The sequence below is a fragment of the Suricata suricatta genome, chromosome 8, assembly GCF_006229205.1.
Source record: "Suricata suricatta isolate VVHF042 chromosome 8, meerkat_22Aug2017_6uvM2_HiC, whole genome shotgun sequence".
In the NCBI taxonomy this organism is placed as follows: Eukaryota; Metazoa; Chordata; class Mammalia; order Carnivora; family Herpestidae; genus Suricata; species Suricata suricatta.
Window position 1 is genome coordinate 128086726 of NC_043707.1, and position 17717 is coordinate 128104442.

At 57.4% G+C, this 17717-nt stretch overlaps 1 protein-coding gene across 3 annotated transcripts in view; it reads left to right on the forward strand.

Annotated features, from left to right (window-relative positions):
* The window catches only part of CAPZB (capping actin protein of muscle Z-line subunit beta), a 131306-nt gene that overhangs the window by 102837 nt on the left and 10752 nt on the right, over positions 1-17717 (forward strand). For all 3 annotated transcript variants that reach the window (XM_029949115.1, XM_029949116.1, XM_029949117.1), the window contains exons 5-6: positions 10835-10976; positions 11546-11662. In XM_029949115.1, coding sequence (XP_029804975.1) covers positions 10835-10976; positions 11546-11662 — 259 coding nt within the window. The remainder of the gene's footprint in view (positions 1-10834; positions 10977-11545; positions 11663-17717) is intronic.

A 17717-nucleotide genomic window follows, 5' to 3' on the forward strand; every position in this document is an offset into this window, starting at 1 on the left:
TGAATGGAGGCTGGGGCAGGATGTGAGCAGTAGTGAGAGGAACCTAGGCCCCTGTCCAGCGTGGGCCTTGGGTGTCATTCTCAGTGCACCAGAAGGTTCTGGAGGGTCCCAGGGGTACATTGGCCAGCCCTGAAGTGTGTCCTCAGGAACTCCCATAAGCAGTGTGGAGGCTGGATTGGAGAGGTTGTGAGTGGACAGATCCCACCCCAGACTTCCCTTAGTCTGGCTGCTGGGTCCCAACTACTTGTCCCTCGGGCTGGCTGGGAAAATCTGTAGCTTTAAGGTCCCCCAGTGCCTTCCCACTACCAGAAACATCTGGCCGATACCTTGAGTCTCAGGAATCCCAACCCCACTGAAGTGGGTGAAAGCGCTGAGCAGCAGGGGGTATGATGTGGTGGGAGATGGTTCAGAAAGTTCTGGAGCTAGATGAGGCCTGTGCCATTCGGTTTGGCCCCCACTCGCTGCCCCTTCAGATGGGTCTGAATGGCTCCTGTTCCCACCCCGAGCTGGGGCCTCCACCGCCGCCCCCCCCCCCCCCCCCCCCCCCCCCCCCCCCCGGGGGCCCCCCCCCCCCCCCCCCCCCCCGCCCCCGCCACCCTGACATGGGGTCTCCATCAGGGCCCTGTCACGGGCACCATACGCGGCACAGGTCACCCTCCAGAGACCACGGGCAAGGACGGGGCTTGTCTGGCTTTCCGCTTGTCAACAGCATCATTAGTCCTTGGGTTTTCACATGATTCCTTGTGTCTTCAGCCCTGCGCACGGAAGGCCTCCGGGAACCTGTCCCACTGCTGTGGGACCTGGCCCACCCAGCTTTGGGCTGGTGTGAAAGCGCTGGAAGTAGTTAAGGGGGAAACCCGAGCCCCCCTCAGTTGTGCCGTTTTAATCGGCTGCGGAGACGGAGTCGAGAGGGTCCTGTCTGCTTGCCAGGGGAGCAGAGCCGGTCCGCGTCCGGCCCCCACCGCGCGGGGTTCAGCTGTCCCATGACTGCCGCTCTGACGCAGATGTCGTCCACTGTGGCTCCCAGAGGCCCGGGAGACAGGGTCTAGACTGGCCTGCAGGCTGCCCCCAGCCCGGAGGCTGGTGGTGGGAGTGACCATGGCAGGGCCCCTTCTTCTGCCCTCCTTGGGCCACAGCCCAGGGTCTGGCCGCCCTGGCACGCCTGCTGATTTTCATCTGCTAAAAGGAGGTCCCAAAGGGGCACCCAGGGGCTCAGTCAGTTCTGTGCCTGACCCTTGATTTTGGCTCAGGTCATCGTCGCACAGTTCCTAAGATCAAACCCCACATCAGGCTCTGCGCTGACAGTGCGGAGCCTCCTTGGGATTCTCTCTCATGCGCTCGCTCTCTCTCTCTCTCTCTCTCTCTCTCAAGGAAACTTTAACAAAACAAAACAAAAAAATAGAGAAAGGTCAAATGGAAAGCAGGAGTTTGCAAAAAACAGGCTTGTTCACAAACACAGCTTCCCGAATCAGCATCAGGGACTCTGATTCCTCCCAAATCCATGCAAGCATACGGCACACGGTCGGTCATGCTTTGGATCGTGCAGTTGCATGTGTTGGGGACCCCTATCTGGAAGGAAGGACTGGCTCCCTTTGGTGAGCCACCCCAACCCCCCGGGCTCCTGGCAGACCCATGTTTTCTGGGGAGCTGCTCTGCATGAAACAAGAGTGGGTAGTCTTCACAAGGCTTGGCCAGCAGACCCTCGCGGCCTCAGTGAGGCCAAGCAACCTCCTTTCCAGGGTTCTCAGTGCAGCGTGCTGAGGGGGCCCCAGCCTCCTGGCTATGCGCTATAGTATCCTGCTTCCTTGCTCTGACTTCCTCCCCCAGAACTGGCCGCACATGGTGGTGGTGTGCTCGTCTGAGCTAAATCCAGCCTCGGTGCCCCTCCCACCCGGGGCCAGCCACACCCAAGGTCGGGTCCCAGCAGCCCTCTTCTCAGCCCTGTGGCCTGGGCTTGTGTCTTTCAGTCTCTGGGCTTTGGTTTTCTAAATGGCAAAATGATGTATGCAGAGCCCCTGATACAGAAGGGGTTCCCCACGACGGTGGTGGCTCTGGACTCTGGAGGGCCAGAACTGCTGCAGGGCTCTGGACAGCCTGAAGGCCATCAGGTGGCACCGCGCGTGGACGGCTCTGTCAGATCCCAGAGCCAGATCTGCGGCCCCTGTGGTGGCACCCTTGTTTCTAGAGAGGCCTCCGTTGTGTCTCTGCAAGTAAAAAAAAAAACATTTAAAAACCTCGTAAAGAGGCCGCAAAGGGCTGCAGCCTCGGTCCAGATGTGCACTGCGAGATGCAACTGGCATTAAAGTCACACGTGCCTAAGCCAATTGGTATGTTCGCTCAGGGGATTGCTGCACCTGTGTTCCCTGGAAGGAATTTCCACAGACTAGGCACCGTGTCTTCGGGCAGACTCGGACACGTTCCACGGGCCGCGGTGAAAACAGCCGGTCTCCATGCCCGAGTGAGAGTGCCGGTGTCTAGCGGCAGATCTGCCGCCCGGAGCCACGGGCTGACCTTTCTCCATGTTGCGCAGAGCCTGGCCCAGCCCCCGGGGAAGTGGGCACAGGACTGTGCTCACCGAGCACACGGGACGCTGCTTTGAGCGCAGTTCAGAGCAGGCCAGGGGTAGGAGGAGGGAGATCTCCCTTCCCAGCCCAGAGAGGAGGAGCCTGAGGGACGAACAGCCCCCGGTTGTGCCTGCTTCCTGCCCATACTCTCTGTTTCCTGTTTCCTTCTGCCCGGTCCCTGGGGCGGGCTCATGGATGTATCCAAATAGAGGGGCAGGGGTGGGGCGAGGGGAGCCCACATTTCCCAAGCCCTTGTGGTCGGGGCTGTCAGCCTGTTCTGCTGCTCTCTGTGGGCTTTCCAGAAGCTGTACCCACTGGGCAGCACTTTGTCCTTCTGTCGGGACAGGGAGGACGCTTGGCCTGTCGACGGCGGCCAGTTCTGAGCCAGCGAGGAGGAGTGTGGGTCTGCGCTGCAAGGAAGCAGGCCAGGATTTAGATGCCTCTCCAAGCAAATGGGAGATTTTCCTTCGTTCCTGGAGTGGCATTCAATTGTTCCCACCTGTGGGTACCAGGTGCCTTTTTGGGTTTGTGTTTGTTTTTTTTGTTTTTTTTTAATGTTTTTTAAATTTATTTTTGAGAGACAGTGTGAGCAGGGCAGGGTCAGAGAGAGAGAGAGGGAGACACAGAATCCGAAGACAGGCTCCAGGCTCTGAGCTACTGGTCAGCACAGAGCCGACTGGGGCTCGAACCCACAAACTGTGAGATCATGACCTGAGCCGAAGCCGGACGCTTAACCGACTGAGCCACGCAGGCGCCCCCCCCAGGTGCGTTTTTCTGTTGTGAGGATGTTTAAGGATGATCAGGAAAACAAATGGCTGCTGGTAGCTGGGAACTTTAGGTTCTTAGGAAACAAGCAGGTATTGTTCTGGGACCAAACCTGAGCCACTAGCGGAACACCTATGCGTCTGGGGTTCCCACGCCCCGTCTCTGCCAGAGTCAGTCAGCGAGCCTGAGCACTTCCATCGGGACAGGTGCCCCCAGGACCTCCACATTACTGTCGTGACCAAGTGCCAGTCACGTTCAAGTGTCCCCCCAGGTCTCAACTGCCGCTATGCGGGGAGATCCCAGAAACACCGCTGACCATGGCCGAGAGACAAGGGCACAGAGCAGAGAAGGAAGAATCTCCTGGAATCTGACAGTTGGGGTGTTTTAAGGGATCATCTTCCTGGCTTCAGACAGGATACCAGAAGGATTCCCCTCGTTTTCATTGGACTGACAGTAAACATTTGTGGAGTGTGACTCTGTCTGGCATCGTGGCCAGCACATGTCATCTGCCCCTCCGTCCGTCCCTCATCCACCCTGATGACCCCTTCCTTCGTCTCCAGTCGGATCGGAGCCTGTGGGAATTCCAGCCTCGATACCGTCCCCGGACTCAGAAGCAGCGTCCAGGCCACGTGCGTCCTTCCAAGTCCTTTCTCCACAGAACCGTCACCCCCGCCGCCAGGACTTTGTAGAGCTGGCTGGGAGAGCCGCACCCCTCAGTTTGGAACTGGCTTCCACACTCCCCTGGTTGCACCTTACGTCTGTGTGTGTTCCCACGTGCAAAGACCTCTGGGGAAGGGTGGCTTGGATGGGCCACGGACGACAGCGGGCTCCCAGGCCCCACAGGTGCACTGAGGTGGGGAGGCCATGCCTTTGAGAATTAAGGGGAACAGATGCGAGTGGAAAGTGGTATTCTCAGGTCCAGCGCACCAAAGTCTCAGAAGTACAGGACATGGGACAATTTGACGAAAACCCGTTCCGGGGAGACCAGCATGAGCGCGTGGTGCCCAGGAAAGCTGCCCCGCGCCCAGGCTCCCGGACAGAAAGCAGCCTCTCCCCCCAGAGCTGTGCTGGGCTCTGCCACACATTGGTCAGCACCTGGGTGCTAAGGTCTGTTCTCGGCCACTTACTACAGAGGTAACCACGGCCTGGGGACTTAAACTCACATCTTATGGGGAATAAGCTAACGGAAAGGCCAGAGAAGAGAAGTCGTGGGGTTCCTGTTAAGCTATCTTTAGATATTTAAAAGGACTACAGGAGAGAAGAGCATTAAGTTCTTATTTTGTGTGGTTCTGGTGGGCAGTCGGTGGAAGTTTTCACTCCAGCCCGGTGAACTAGTTGCACTGCCCAAAATGCAAACGATGGCCTTGGTAAAGTAGTGAGTTCCCTGTCACTATAGGTGTGCAAGCAGAGTTTTGACCAACTTGATTAAGGTGTCAGTGATCTGCACTGTGGTGCTGAGTCCACCTCGTACAGGCCCTATGCAGGCCTCCAAACCTGGGCAGCTGGCGCCTGAAGGACCCTGCGAGCCTGGGATCCAGCTCCCTCGTGTTGCAAAGGAGAACACGGTCTTCGGCACCACCTCAGTGCCAAATAAATATCCTCCCTTCCTCTTGGCGTAGTTAATGAAGCCGACTGCCGAAGAAGGCCCCTCACACTCCAGCATCTGGGGGCTTATGATGCCCCCCACGCGTCTGACTTTGGGGGTGAAGGCTTGGGCCTCCACATCACACATGACATTGCACTGTCCGAGGGCCGTGTCTGCTCCAGCCTCCCGGACCAGCCCAGTGTTGCAGAAAGACCACATTGGAGTGAGGCCAGCAAGGGCCCACTCCCAGCAGGTCCGTCCTGGCTGCAGTTCCCCTGGGACAGTCGTGGTGTGTGACTCCTTACCTGCCGGAGCCCCCAGAGTGGAAGCGTGGAGCCGGCTCTTCTCCCCGGGGGCAGTTTGAAAGGAAGGGGTGAAAGCCAACAAGGTCACGTCCATGCCCCTCCCATCTTCCCTGCTCCATTTGCATCCCAGTGTTGGCCAAGCCCGGGGCCCGCATCCTTCATGCTTCCAGCTCAGATTCCTGGGCCGAGGCTCCGTGCACTCCATCAAGTTCAAGAGCTGAGATAGTTTTATTTCTTCTTTTGTGTGTTTTGAGTGTGAAGTATGTGAAGAATTGTTTTCCCTCTTTTATCTGCTCCCACCCCCCCAACCCATAAGTCCTGTGGTTGGAGAATTGTGGACACAGGATCTGTGCCCGTGACCATGACAGGATTCAAGTGCGAGAGTCCTCTTCAGGGAGAAAGGCCCCTGAACTCTGAGGAGAGGGGAATTAACAGGCACGTCGGGCTTTTCGTGAGTCCCAGTTCAGGGATGTAACTGGAGCAAACTTGAGCAGATGATGCTTAATTGTAATTGCCTGTGCTGATAAAGGCCGGCCCACCTGCTGGGCTCGCTTTTCACTCCTGGCTTGTCCCATGCAGAGGTGGCCTGTGGGGCCCCAATCCGTGGAGGGTAGGAAACCTGTATCTGCCTGTTGTGATCAAGTCCTGATTTTCAGATGACCGGACTCAAGGGAGCCAGTGCCCAGTGGCCCCGTCTTCTCAGGCCAAGCCGTCCGAGTTCTCGCCAGTTCCATCGCTGTAGAAAACGTTCACTCTTCGGGCGCCCGGCTCGCCCAGTTGGTAGAGCAGGTGACTCTTGATCTCGGGGTTGTGGGTTTGAGCCCCGTGTTGGGGGTAGAGTTTACTTTGAAAAAGTAATCATTGGAACAAATAAATCTAAGATTTTCTTTTTAATTTTTTTTTAATGCTTTATTTTTGATACAGAAGAGACAGAGCATGAGAGGGGGAGGGTCAGAGAGAGAAGGAGACACAGAATCTGAAACAGGCTCCAGGCTCTGAGCTAGCTGTCAGCACAGAGCCCGACGCGGGGCTAGAACCCACGAACGTGAGATCTGACCTGAGCCGAAGTCAGAGTCCCAACCGACTGAGCCACCCAGGCACCCCTAAGATATTTTTTTATAAAGGAAGGAAGGAAGGAAGGAAGTGTTCACCCTTACTGGGGAAGTCTGAGAAGCCACTGAGACCACGGGGCCCTGTGGCGGGCGGCGGAAGGGGTTTGCTCGGCAGTGGACACCAGCACAGCCTGACTCCAGCCTGTCACTTCTCCCTGCAGGTGTCCCTGGAGCTTCAGGGGCACCAGGGCCTCATGGTTCAAGGCTTTCCAGGGTGGCCTCTGCACAGTCCCCCTCAGATTGTCCCTGTTGTCCAGCTCCCGGATCGTCCATCTGCTCTGCCTGTGTGGGTCTCAGGGCCAAGAAAAGCCTCTGCTCTCATCCTCAGGCCTCCATGTTTTAAAGTTCTCTGAGCTGGGGGCGCCTGGGGCCGCTTGATCTCAGCTCAGGTCATGATCTCACAGTTTGAGAGTTCCGAGACCCATGTCGGGCTCTGCACTGACGCCACAGAACCTGCTTGGGTTTCTGTCTCTCCTCCTCTCTGCCCCTCCCCTGCCTGTAGGGTCTTTCTAAAGAAAGTTCTCTGAGCTGCCCACATGACCAGAGTGCCCCCCGCAGCAACTCTGGGCCTTGCCTCTCGAACTCACCCAGCGGTGTCGTGGCAGTCCATGCTCGGCCTCCCTCCCTGGAGGGCTGGAGTTCTGGAAGCCATGGAGCACTGCCCGCTCCCAGTCCCGGGCCACGCTGGGTCATTTGTTCACATTGACGTGCGAGGCCCAAGAGCGGGTCGCTGGCGATGGTAGGGCCACCTTATTGAAATGGCATGTTAGCATTTAAACAATATTAATACTATTTGACTCATTAAATATACAAAGGCCGGTCAGAGTGCTTCCATATGTGCGCTGTTAGTTCTGGCGGGCGACTCCTCCGATGGCTTTATGTGGTTTCAGACAACATTTTAGCACATTCTTAAAATACCCACAAAAGCCTTTATGTAAAAACTCATAAATGTGAACCGCATAAAGATTATTTTTTTCCTGTTTCATGTCATTATGATCAAAGTCTAGTAGGTAAGAATAAATTTTCAAAAACTTGTTGAGGTCCCTGTCTAATTAATGCTTCACTCGCAGAGCCAAGCCGTAAACCACTAACGGGGGGCTGCCTGCAGGCCCCGCAGTCACCCCGCCACCAGCCAGCCCACCACGGTCCTTGGCGGCACTTGTTGGGTGTGTCTGGGAGGTTCTGAAACGGCCCTTTCTGATCACTCAGGGCCCTGTTCCCTTTGTCTTGGAGCATCAGGTTGGGACTTGCTGGCGCCCCAGTCCCCGGAGGTGCCTTCCGGTGAATGGAATGCAGGCCCGTTGAGGCGCCGTGCTGTTGGGGCCAGGCCTGCGGAGGCCAGGTTTCGGCACGCTCGCCTCACCCCGATGGGAGAGGGAACAGACTCAAAGTGAGATCAGCAGCGTCCCCTCCAACTCCGCTGCCGTTCCTTTCTAGGAGTCGAGTCGGCTGTGAGTTAGGAAGCCGCCCAGGGGGCCACTGCTGCCCGGGTTGGTGCAGACAGTTACAGGGATCGCACAGCTCCCTGGGAAAGTGCTGACCCTCTGTGCCAAGCGAAAAGGCCAAGCTCAACGCAGTGCCATGGCTGTGCTTTCCGTTAAATAAAAATCATGCATCTCGGACAAGGACTGGAAGGGGGCTCGGAAAAATCAGATTTATGGGATACATTGATACATGGTATTGTGGGCTAATTTTTAAATTTCCTCGTTTTATAACTGTGCTTGCAGTGATGTTTTTAAGTTTGGAGAAGGGAATAGCAGCCCACGTAGGGGTCAGGGTTGCATTTGCACTTTTACCTCCTTGGTGTCTGGTGTGTTGAAACTTTGTCCAAGTCAGTGTGACCCAGAGAGGAGGCTGAGGATCCCCGGGAGATGCGGCCAACGGGCGGGATGTTGGGGTGGAAACAGCATTTCTACCTCATAAAACATGAATGTGTGGTTTCATCTTCTGGAAAGAAAGCAAGTCCAAGGGACGGGACCGAGGGGGATCAACTGCAGGCCGCCTGGTGCTGTGGTGCTGGTCTCCGGGCAGGGACCCGGGCTGGGGAGCCACAGGAGCTCTCCTGGTTCCCTTCTGGGGCAGCCTGGCCCGCTGTCCCCACTACCCTAGCGCATAGAGGGCATACGGCCAGAAAAAGACCACTGCCCCTCTCTGGTCACGGGGACCAGGGCCACGAGCCGTGAGGGGCAGAAGGGTGAGGGTGACACAGGCATCAAGCCTTCGTTCCAGGATGGTGATGGAAAGAAGGGATCATTGGTCCCTCCTTTTTGCCAGCGAAGAAAAGCCACAGTTTTTAGATCTGTTGCTTCTTCCCTTTTGATGTGGGGTCGAGCTCTCTATAGGCAGACCAAAGGGGACACCGTGCATTAGAACCCAGCCCCTCTGGCCCCAGCAGGACTGGGCTTGGGGGCTCCTCTTTCCTAGTGCGCTGGGAACGTACAAGCCACCAGAGCTGCTGGAGCCCAGAGGACCGGCCGGAAAGCCTCCCCAGGCCCCTGGGTGGCGCTTCCCCCCCCCCCCCGCCTCGGGCACTGCAAGGGCCCTGGTTTAGAGGTGACAGTGGAGTCTCTAGCAAGCCAGGTGGGGCCACAGATCCTGGACCTGAACACATCCCCAGAGCGTCGGGTGTGGACAGAGAGTAGGAACAAGACAAGGAACCTTCCTGAGTGGGGCCCTGAGTGCGGATTTCTTGGAGGTCAGTTAGGATGGCTCTGAGCTCTGCTCTCTGCGCCCCCCAACCCCCACCCCCAGGGGATCTGTGGTCTGTGCCGCAGTGTTTGGAGCCAGCCCCTTCCATGGCTTGACCAGTGGTTAGCTCTGGGGCTGGCACCTCTGTCCGGCAGGTCCTCACCAAGCGTCTGCCACATTAGCCCCGCTGGGCCTGTTCTCACCTGCCTGCCAGGGGGAGGGCAGCAGCGCTGTGAATCCCACCTGACAGCTTAACCACAGCGGGGCCTGCGGGGATGGCGAAGCGGGGACCGGACATGGTGGCAGCAGTGGCGGAGCCCTTATAGGGAGGGCTGAGGGTTGCAGACCTTGTCTGGACCCTTTGGGAAGCCGGTGGCCTGTGGTGGGTTAGGGCCATGGCATCCTGCAGCCCAAAGGTAGGAGACTCGTTCTCGTGAAGAAAGGCTGCATCCTTGCTCCAACTGTTACACTCCCGGTTGTCACCTACTGACCTTTGCACCAAAACATTTTCGTTTGAAACAGTTTCAGAATAATGGTAAAATTGCCCCCACAAAAGTACAAGGAAATCCTGTGTCTCCTTCACCCACATTCTCTAAACGTTAGTATTAACCGTGAGTATTTTAATTATGTAACAGCTTTATGGAGAATTTGCAGACATGTTTATTTTTAGTACTTATTTTTGTTATTAAAATCAATAATCATTTTTGGTCAGATTATTTACTTCCCTGTGGGTTTTTTGGGGGGGGGGTGTTTTGTTTTGTCTCTCCCCAGTCCCATAACGTAGGTATTACTGTTCCTATGTCATAATGAAACTAAGGCCCGGTTCAGACCATCAGTACCTGGTAGCACTTAATAAAGAGTTGGCAGGTGGATGATGTGTGACCACAGCTGATGATGGGGCAGGGGGGGTGCCAGGGCCCGGACCCTGCACCCCCTGAGCCCGTGCTCAGCACCGCACTCGTGCTGCCAGCCCTCCCGGCGAGCCCCAGGGTGTGCCTGCCACACCGTGGAGGTCAAGGTTAATTGGGGTCAGAGAGGCCACCAGCATCCTGTGCATGTGCTCTAGCAGCGCGCTGGGCCGTGGGGACACGTGTTTTCCAGCACCGCCTACACGGTGGCCCGTGATCGTCTGTGCCCTCGGCCCTGCCACGCTGTCGCTTTGGGCTTCCTGGATTGGGGACCCCAGCCTGCTTGCCTTTTCTCCTCTGGCCTTTTCTGCCCTCTTGGGTTTGTTCTTGGCTGGGAATGTTTCCATCTTGACTCAGACCCGAAGAGGGAGCCCTGCGCTAAGCTCAGCTCTCCGTCTCCAGCTGGAGGATGGCAGGGTGCTGCCCCAGAAGCCCAGCGGGAGCCCAGAGGGCTCGGCGGGCAGGAGCGTGTTGCTCTGCTTTTTTCTCCTTATCGACCCCCGTCCCAAGATAGCTGTCCCGAAAGACAGGAACCTTGAACAGTATAGATTACCCTGTAGTGATGAGCCCCATTGTGCGTCCGTTACACGGCACGCACTTGGCTGGATCCTTCATCTGGAAGGAACCAGAAGCCCGGAGAGGTTTAGCAAGCTTGCCAAAGACCACGATGCTAGAGTCCGTGGTGGAGCTCACACCCCAGTTCAAGTTAGGACTCCGAAGCCCCTTTCTTTCTGGGAGCCCCGCCCACAGGCGCTCCGGACACGGGAGGAATCCGCCCTGGAAGCACCGCAGGGAGGGGGGGCGGTCCTCTGCTCCAGATGGACCCTCAGATGAAGCTCTGCCGGAGCTGCAATCTGTCATTCAACAGGCTTAACATCTAACGGGCACACGGGCCTGTTTCTGGCAGGTACTTTGAAGGCGGCGTCTCCTCTGTCTACCTCTGGGATCTGGATCACGGCTTTGCTGGAGTGATCCTCATAAAGAAGGCTGGAGATGGATCAAAGAAGATCAAGGGCTGCTGGGACTCCATCCACGTGGTGGAGGTGCAGGTGCGGCCCCTCTGCCACCCTCGCTGAGGGGGTTTGGGGGGGGGGGGACGGGGCGGGATATCATGATATGTAAAGCCCTGTTCACTTTTTCTTTATTTTAACATTTAAAAAAATGTTTTAATGTCTTTATATTATTTTGAGAAAGAGAGAGTATGAGTGAGGGAGGGTCAGAGAGAGAGGGAGATACAGAATCTGAAGCAGGCTCCAGGCTCTGAGCTGTCAGCACAGAGCCTGATGCGGGGCTTGAACCCACGAACCGAGAGATCATGACCTGAGCTGAAGCCAGACCCTTAACTGGCTGAGCCACCCAGGCGCCCCAAGCCCTGTTCACTCTTAATGGTGCCCCGCAGCCATTTAGTTCTATAAAGAGAAGTCAAGGCAGTAGCCCCTGATGACAAAGACCCCTAAGCACTGAGTACACATGATTCAGAAGCAGCAGGGATCCCGTAAGCAGGTGGTGTGGCGGTGGGTCGGGGACATGTTAGGACGAGCCTGAGTTCAGGGGCTGCTTTGGGCTCTCCGCAGCTCAGGGTCACGTCCAGGGTTCTGACGCCTGTCTCGTCCCGCAGGAGAAGTCCAGTGGTCGCACCGCCCATTACAAGCTGACCTCCACGGTGATGCTGTGGCTGCAGACCAACAAGTCTGGCTCCGGCACCATGAACCTCGGAGGCAGCCTCACCAGACAGGTAGAGTTGCCAGTGCCCGCAGGGGCCCCTCAGGGAGGGCCTGGGGCAGCCTCTGTGCCGACGGGACCTCCCACGGGCCTTGTGGTGATTCTGGAGAGCAGGTCTTGGAAGGTCTCCCCTTTTTGTCAGGGTCTTTACATTAAACTGCTTCTGCGATGTTCCGGATAGACTCCTGATAACACTTCAGGATGAACGAGTGTCCTAGTTGTGACACAGATCCTGTGTGAGGACTCATGGTTGCAAGTACAACCTTGACATTAAGCAAAAACAAAAATGAGGCAGTTTGTGTAACTGAGACGTACGGATTTCGTGGGGTGTGACCGTCCTAGGGCGTCGGGGCTCCTGTATCCACGTGGGAGCTGGCAGACCCTGCTTACACCTTTTGGCGGCAGGCAGTCCTGGGGAAAAGAGCTTCCCTTTCACAACAGGTCTCCCCTAACCCCAGAAATGTCTTATGGCCCTCGGTTACCTGTGTCCATCGAAGCATCATTTCCCGAGGCTGGGGGAGGGTAGGGGGCACGAAGCAGTCTGGCCAGACTTCAGGTCGGTGGTGTAGATGGAGAGAGGGGTGTCGGTTTCCTGCGGTAGAATCTGGCTGCTCTGGGCCGTGGCGGGAGGGATGGCTGTGGGCAGGGAGCGGACACCGGCCCCTAGCGGAGGGGTGCTGTGTGCAGAGAACTGATGGAAGTCGTCTTGTATGTGGAGTAATGGCAGACACAGCGGGTTGGCGGCAGGCTGCTGGAGACAGTAACCAGTGACTCAAAAAAGGAGAGAAACAGCTGTCATAAAAGCTAAGAGGACATAGGAGCAGACACGCCTACCTTCAGCATCTAAGTGGGTTTCGTGGCCACCCCGTGCGGGTGCCCAGTAGGGACTGGTGACCAGCAGGCACTGGGGGGAGCCCGCTGTCTGCTGCGCTCTGGCCCCCACACAGCAGTGCTCCGGGCAGAGCTCAGTGATGCTCTTACCAGAATCCCTCCGCGTGCGTCCAAGCAGGTGCTTTTCAAAACTCCAAACACGCATTCCTCTCAGGAAGAAAAAATGGGGACATTTGGCCAACGCTGTCAAAAAACTGCTTTAGTTGCAGCATCTTGACATCGGAAGAGTTGAGAGGTCACCTCCCAACCTGACAGGACACCTGCCGCCCTACTGGACAGAACTGGGGAGGCCGCCCACCCCTTTTACATCAGCCTGCACGAAAAGTGGCATCCGAACAGGGGCACCTGGGGGGCTCGGTTGAGTCTCCTTCTTCAGCTCAGGTCATGATGTCACAGATTGTGGGTTCAAGCCCTGTGTTGGGCTCCGTGCTGACAGCTCGGAGCCTGGAGCCTGCTTCAGATTCTGTGTCCCCCTGTCTTTCTCTGTCCCTTTCCAGCTTATGCTCTCTCTGTCTCTCAAAAATAAAAACCGTGGCTTCTGAACAGGAGCTCCGGTGCACCCAGGATCACTTCAACAGTCACCCCCGAGCACACAGGTGCCTCCCACCCCTCTTCCTCACACAGGCACCGAGGGTCCGGGACGTCCCACTGTGTTCTCCTGCAGCCAGTCTTTTCTCAGATGAGATTTTACTCTTGTCCTCACTTCGTGGGTTTTTACCTCGTCTCCTCTTGACACTTGATGGTGATCCTGCTTCCAGTTGTCTGGTGTCAGCCCTCCCTTTTGCTTTGCACACTACCCATGCACACTAACCATGACCACTGTGGTTTCCCGCTGGCTCGGGGCCAGATTCCAAGCCCTCGGGCGTGACTGCCTGAGACCCTCCATGGAGGCATCGCCTGCATCATCTTCCACAGGGCACCGTCTCCAGGGTTTGCTTGGGGGCCAGCTGTATCCAGGCCTTTGCTGTTTGTTTGTTTGTTTGTTTGTTTGTTTGTTTCAATGTTTATTTATGATTGAGACAGAGAGAAACAGCATGAGTGAGGGAGGAGCAGAGAGAGAGGGAGACACAGAATCTGAAGCAGGCTCCAGGCTCCGAGCTGTCAGCACAGAGCCCAATGCGGGGCTTAAACCCACGAACTGTGAGATCATGACCTGAGCCGAAGTTGTATGCTTAACTAACTGAGCCACCCAGGCGCCCCCGCTTTTTTTTTTTAAATGTATTTTTATTTGAGAGAGAGAGCAAGCAGGGGCGGAAACAGAGATACAGAATCCCAGGCAGGCTCCGCGCTGCCAGCTCATACCCTGACACGGGGCTCGAACTCCTGAACCGCGAGTTCACGACCTGAGCTGAAGTCCAGAGTCGGACGCTTAAAGGGCTTCACGTTTTCCAAGCTGAGACTGTCGAGCAGTCTGTGGTCAGACACCACTTGCCGCTTCCATCCGGCCCCGTGCCTCAGGAGCACCAAGGGGCTTCGAGGGTGGCCGTGGCTGCTCCCTCCTCGCCCTCCCGGGGCTCAGCCGTCTTCATACCTCCTGCCACGAACAGCCGCCTGCTCCCGCCCCATGGCAGTCGCGCCAGAGAGCTCGTTGGACATGCAGAGATCTTTGGCCCTACCCAGACCGCCACGCTGGGATCTGAATTCAGCAGAGTTTTCCAGGGAATCACCGAGCACGTTGGCACTCGACAGGTGCTCCTGTCAGGCTCTGCACCCAGTTCCGTCGTCAGTGAGGGTGGTGCCCCCTGCCACCGGCAGGCAGCGCCCTGGACACTGGTGGGCGTCCCGCTCGGACCCTGTCCACCCGGGGATGGCCCCGGCCCTCCCCGCCACAGACGTCTTCAGATGCCACTTGCAAGTCGCCTGTGCCCCTGACTAGCCACGTGTCAGCCATTTTCAGGCCCCTCTCCTCGGGTTTGATTACTCTGCTGGAGCGGCTCCCAGAACTCGGGAAACTTGTTGACTCATTCGAGTGGCGCTTTACTAGGTAGGATATTAGAGGCTACAGATCGACGGCCGGACGAAGATATCCGGAGGGTGAGGTCATAACAAAGGGGCTTCTGTCTTCTGTCCTCATGCAACTCAAGCTTGGGGCCCCACATGGTGGCCCCACATGGTGGCACTTAGAAGCGTTCTGTTCCCCAACCTGGGAACTCTCTGAATCTCCCGCTGCACCTCTGCCTGGAAATCGGGGGAACCGAAAGATTCCCTGGCAACCAGCCCCCAATTTGAGGCGCTTTCCAAAATCTCCTCCTTAACAGAAGCCCAGTGGTGGTGGAAAGGGGCTTCTTACGAGTAACAGGACCCCCATTTCACCTGTGTGGCTCCAAAGTGATTTCCGGCCCTGAGGACGGGAGACCAAATACTATTACAACGGAAGATGGGCTCATCGTGACTCAGGAAAAGGCACGGCTTTTGGGAGTCGTGAGCTAGGAACCATGGATGAAGACCATGTGTGTGCGCGCACGTGTGTGTGTGTCGTATTTAGGTCCTCAGAACAAAAGCATCGATTTCTTACAGAATGTCGAAGCTACCTTGAGTCCCTCACCCCACTTCCGCTTAGGCGTCCTCAGCAGCCCGTGTCCAAGACGTCCCCTCCAGGCGTGTCTAGGGGACCTGGGAGCTGGAGTCCAGGAGGTGCTGCTTCCCGAAGAGCAGACTGGTCCGAACTGGCACCTTAGATGCCACTTGAAGCATCTGCATGACGACTGTCAACATCCCCCCTCCTTTGCCTAGTGCCGGTGCCCTGCTGTGTAGTGGGGCGTCTCTGTGTACAGGCCAGAGAAGGGACAGCCGCCTGGTTGGCTCGGTCCCTAAGCATCCAGCTTGATTCCGGCTCAGGCCATGATCTCACGGTTCCTAGGATCAAGCGTAAGGCTCCTCTCTGAGCGTGGAGCCTGCTTCAGATTCTCTCGTTTCCCTCTGCTGCTCTCCCCTGCTCACTCGGTCTCTCTCAATTAAAATTAGAAAACAAAACAAAACCATGCTGAGACGCCTTAGGAAGAAAAGGAGGGGTGGGGAGGAAGGGCAGACCCAGCGTCACCTGGTCTCCCACAAGTCCGTATCGGCAGCCCGGCGTCCTCAGATCGCCCTCCGGAGGGAGCCCTCGCCTGCGCAGAGAACCTCACCTCTGCCCCGGCCAGTAGTGCCGGAGGGTCTGTTTTGACAGCAAACGATTTTTTTTTAATGTTTGTTAATTTTTGAGAGAGATAAACAGCGTGAGAGGGCGAGGGGCAGAGAGAGAGGGAGACACAGAATCAGAAGCAGGCTCCAGGCTCCGAGCTGTCCGCACAGAGCCCGACGCGGGGCTCAACCTCACGGACCACGAGGTCAGGACCAGCCGAGTCACCCAGGCGCCCCTTAATGTTTTAATGTTAATAACTCCAATACTTTTAATAGCCGTGTGTGATGGAAAAAAATAGATGGCGGAAAGGGTGAATTTAGGGACTCAGGCAGGTTTGTGAGCTCGGCAGAAAGGCGTGTACATGCGTTCGAAAGAGGGCAGGGCGGACGTTTTGTCAGCGTGCCCGGGACTCACCCCAGATTCTTAGACTCCCTGAGCTGCACCTTCATGGATGCCAGGTCAGAGGGGCCCGAAGCCGCTGGGGATCTTGGGGGTCCCCGTCTCTGGCTCCGAGGTGGGCCCATCTCCACTCTTCCCAGACCCGAGGCCCATCATTTTGCGTGAAAACAGGCCCTTGTCCTCCAGGAACCCTTGGCAGGGAGGGTAGCCCCTGCCCCACAGCCCGCCTCCGCCTCCCCCTGCCACCCGGGCAACGGTGGAAAATCCTAAATCCGTATCCGGAGACGGCTTCCTGCACCACTTACCGCTCCCAACTGTTTATACTTCCACTGGTTCACAGCGACCCGGACAAATATTTAATCCAGAGCCTTCCTGGTAGTTCCCGTGGCAGCCGCCAGCCCCCGGCCGGGCCCGGTTCTGGCTGGCCGTGAGTGGTGCCTGCTGCCAAGCCACACGGGCCTGGCGAGCCGCTGTCCTCAGCACGCGGGGCTGGGGCCACCGGCCTGTTTGCGTCGCCTCGTGCTCTCGGCCTCTAACGAGGAGGTTCGTGCTTGTGCCTCCTCCTGACAGCCGGTCACATAACTCACCCGAGGGGCGTCAGAGCCTGGGCTGGTCTCCCAGGTAAGCAGCTGAGAGGAGGGGTGGGCAGTGGCGTTGTGGGGGGACAGGGCTCCGCTAGCGGCGCGTGGCTTCCGAGCAAATGGGAAGCCTTTGCTGTGTGTCCCCGACGGACCTCAGGAAAACATCCAGTTGCCTCAGATCGGGGACGATGGGTCCAGGAAAGCTGGGCAGATCAGTGATAAAGGGTGAGAATGCGAGGTGCTCTGGGGGGCTGTCCCCTTGATTCTACTGTAAGCAAGGTAGCGTTCCCTTTCCTGTGTAACCGGGGCCTGGCGTTCGGGCTGTCAGGTGATTTCCCGGTGATGATCGGCTAGCCGGAGGTGGAGCCGGATTCGTCCGTCTAGAGAAGAAAAGAAGCCTACAGTGTACCACACCGTGTTTTGCTCTTATTCTGTCCACTGTGCCCGGCAGTCTGGAAGTCAGTCGATGAGCCAGTGTCAGCCCCCAGGCTGGAAATAACAAAGAAGAGCGAGGCGGGAGGGGCGCAGCGGGAGACCTCTTCCGGAAGAGCAGGCCGCGTGTGGGAGACCCATCACCACGTGAGCGGTGGGGTCGGGGGCGGCCTCCTCGTGTGCGCTCCTCCGCACAGCCGTGTCTGCAGTGACCAGCCCCAGGCTTTCCCTCTGGGAGGAAGGACCCGTCACCAGGCACCGACCCCGCAAGCCGTCCTGGCCAGTGATCGGGAACACTTCTGCCGAGGCCCCCAGGGTCCCTCCCCAGCACTGGAGCCTGCGCCCCCGCCGTCTCCTCTCAGCTCAGTGGCTAGGAGTGTGAGCTCAGGACGTGGAGAGCTTTCTTTAAGTCGTTGGTGAATTTAACAATGACCGGTTACTCGAGCCGCCTTCTCGCCTCCAGTCACAACACCAGGCTGCAGAGGCGTCCCCGTGGGCTCAGACAGGGGCACCCCTGCCCGTCACCTCCCGTCTGGCCCTTCCTTCCCTCCACCCCCGCCTAGCAAGGCCTCCAGTTGACGCCGGCTGGAAGGCAAGACAGGCAGATGAGGTGTTGGGGCAGATCCGCGCAGCTGGGGGGCCGG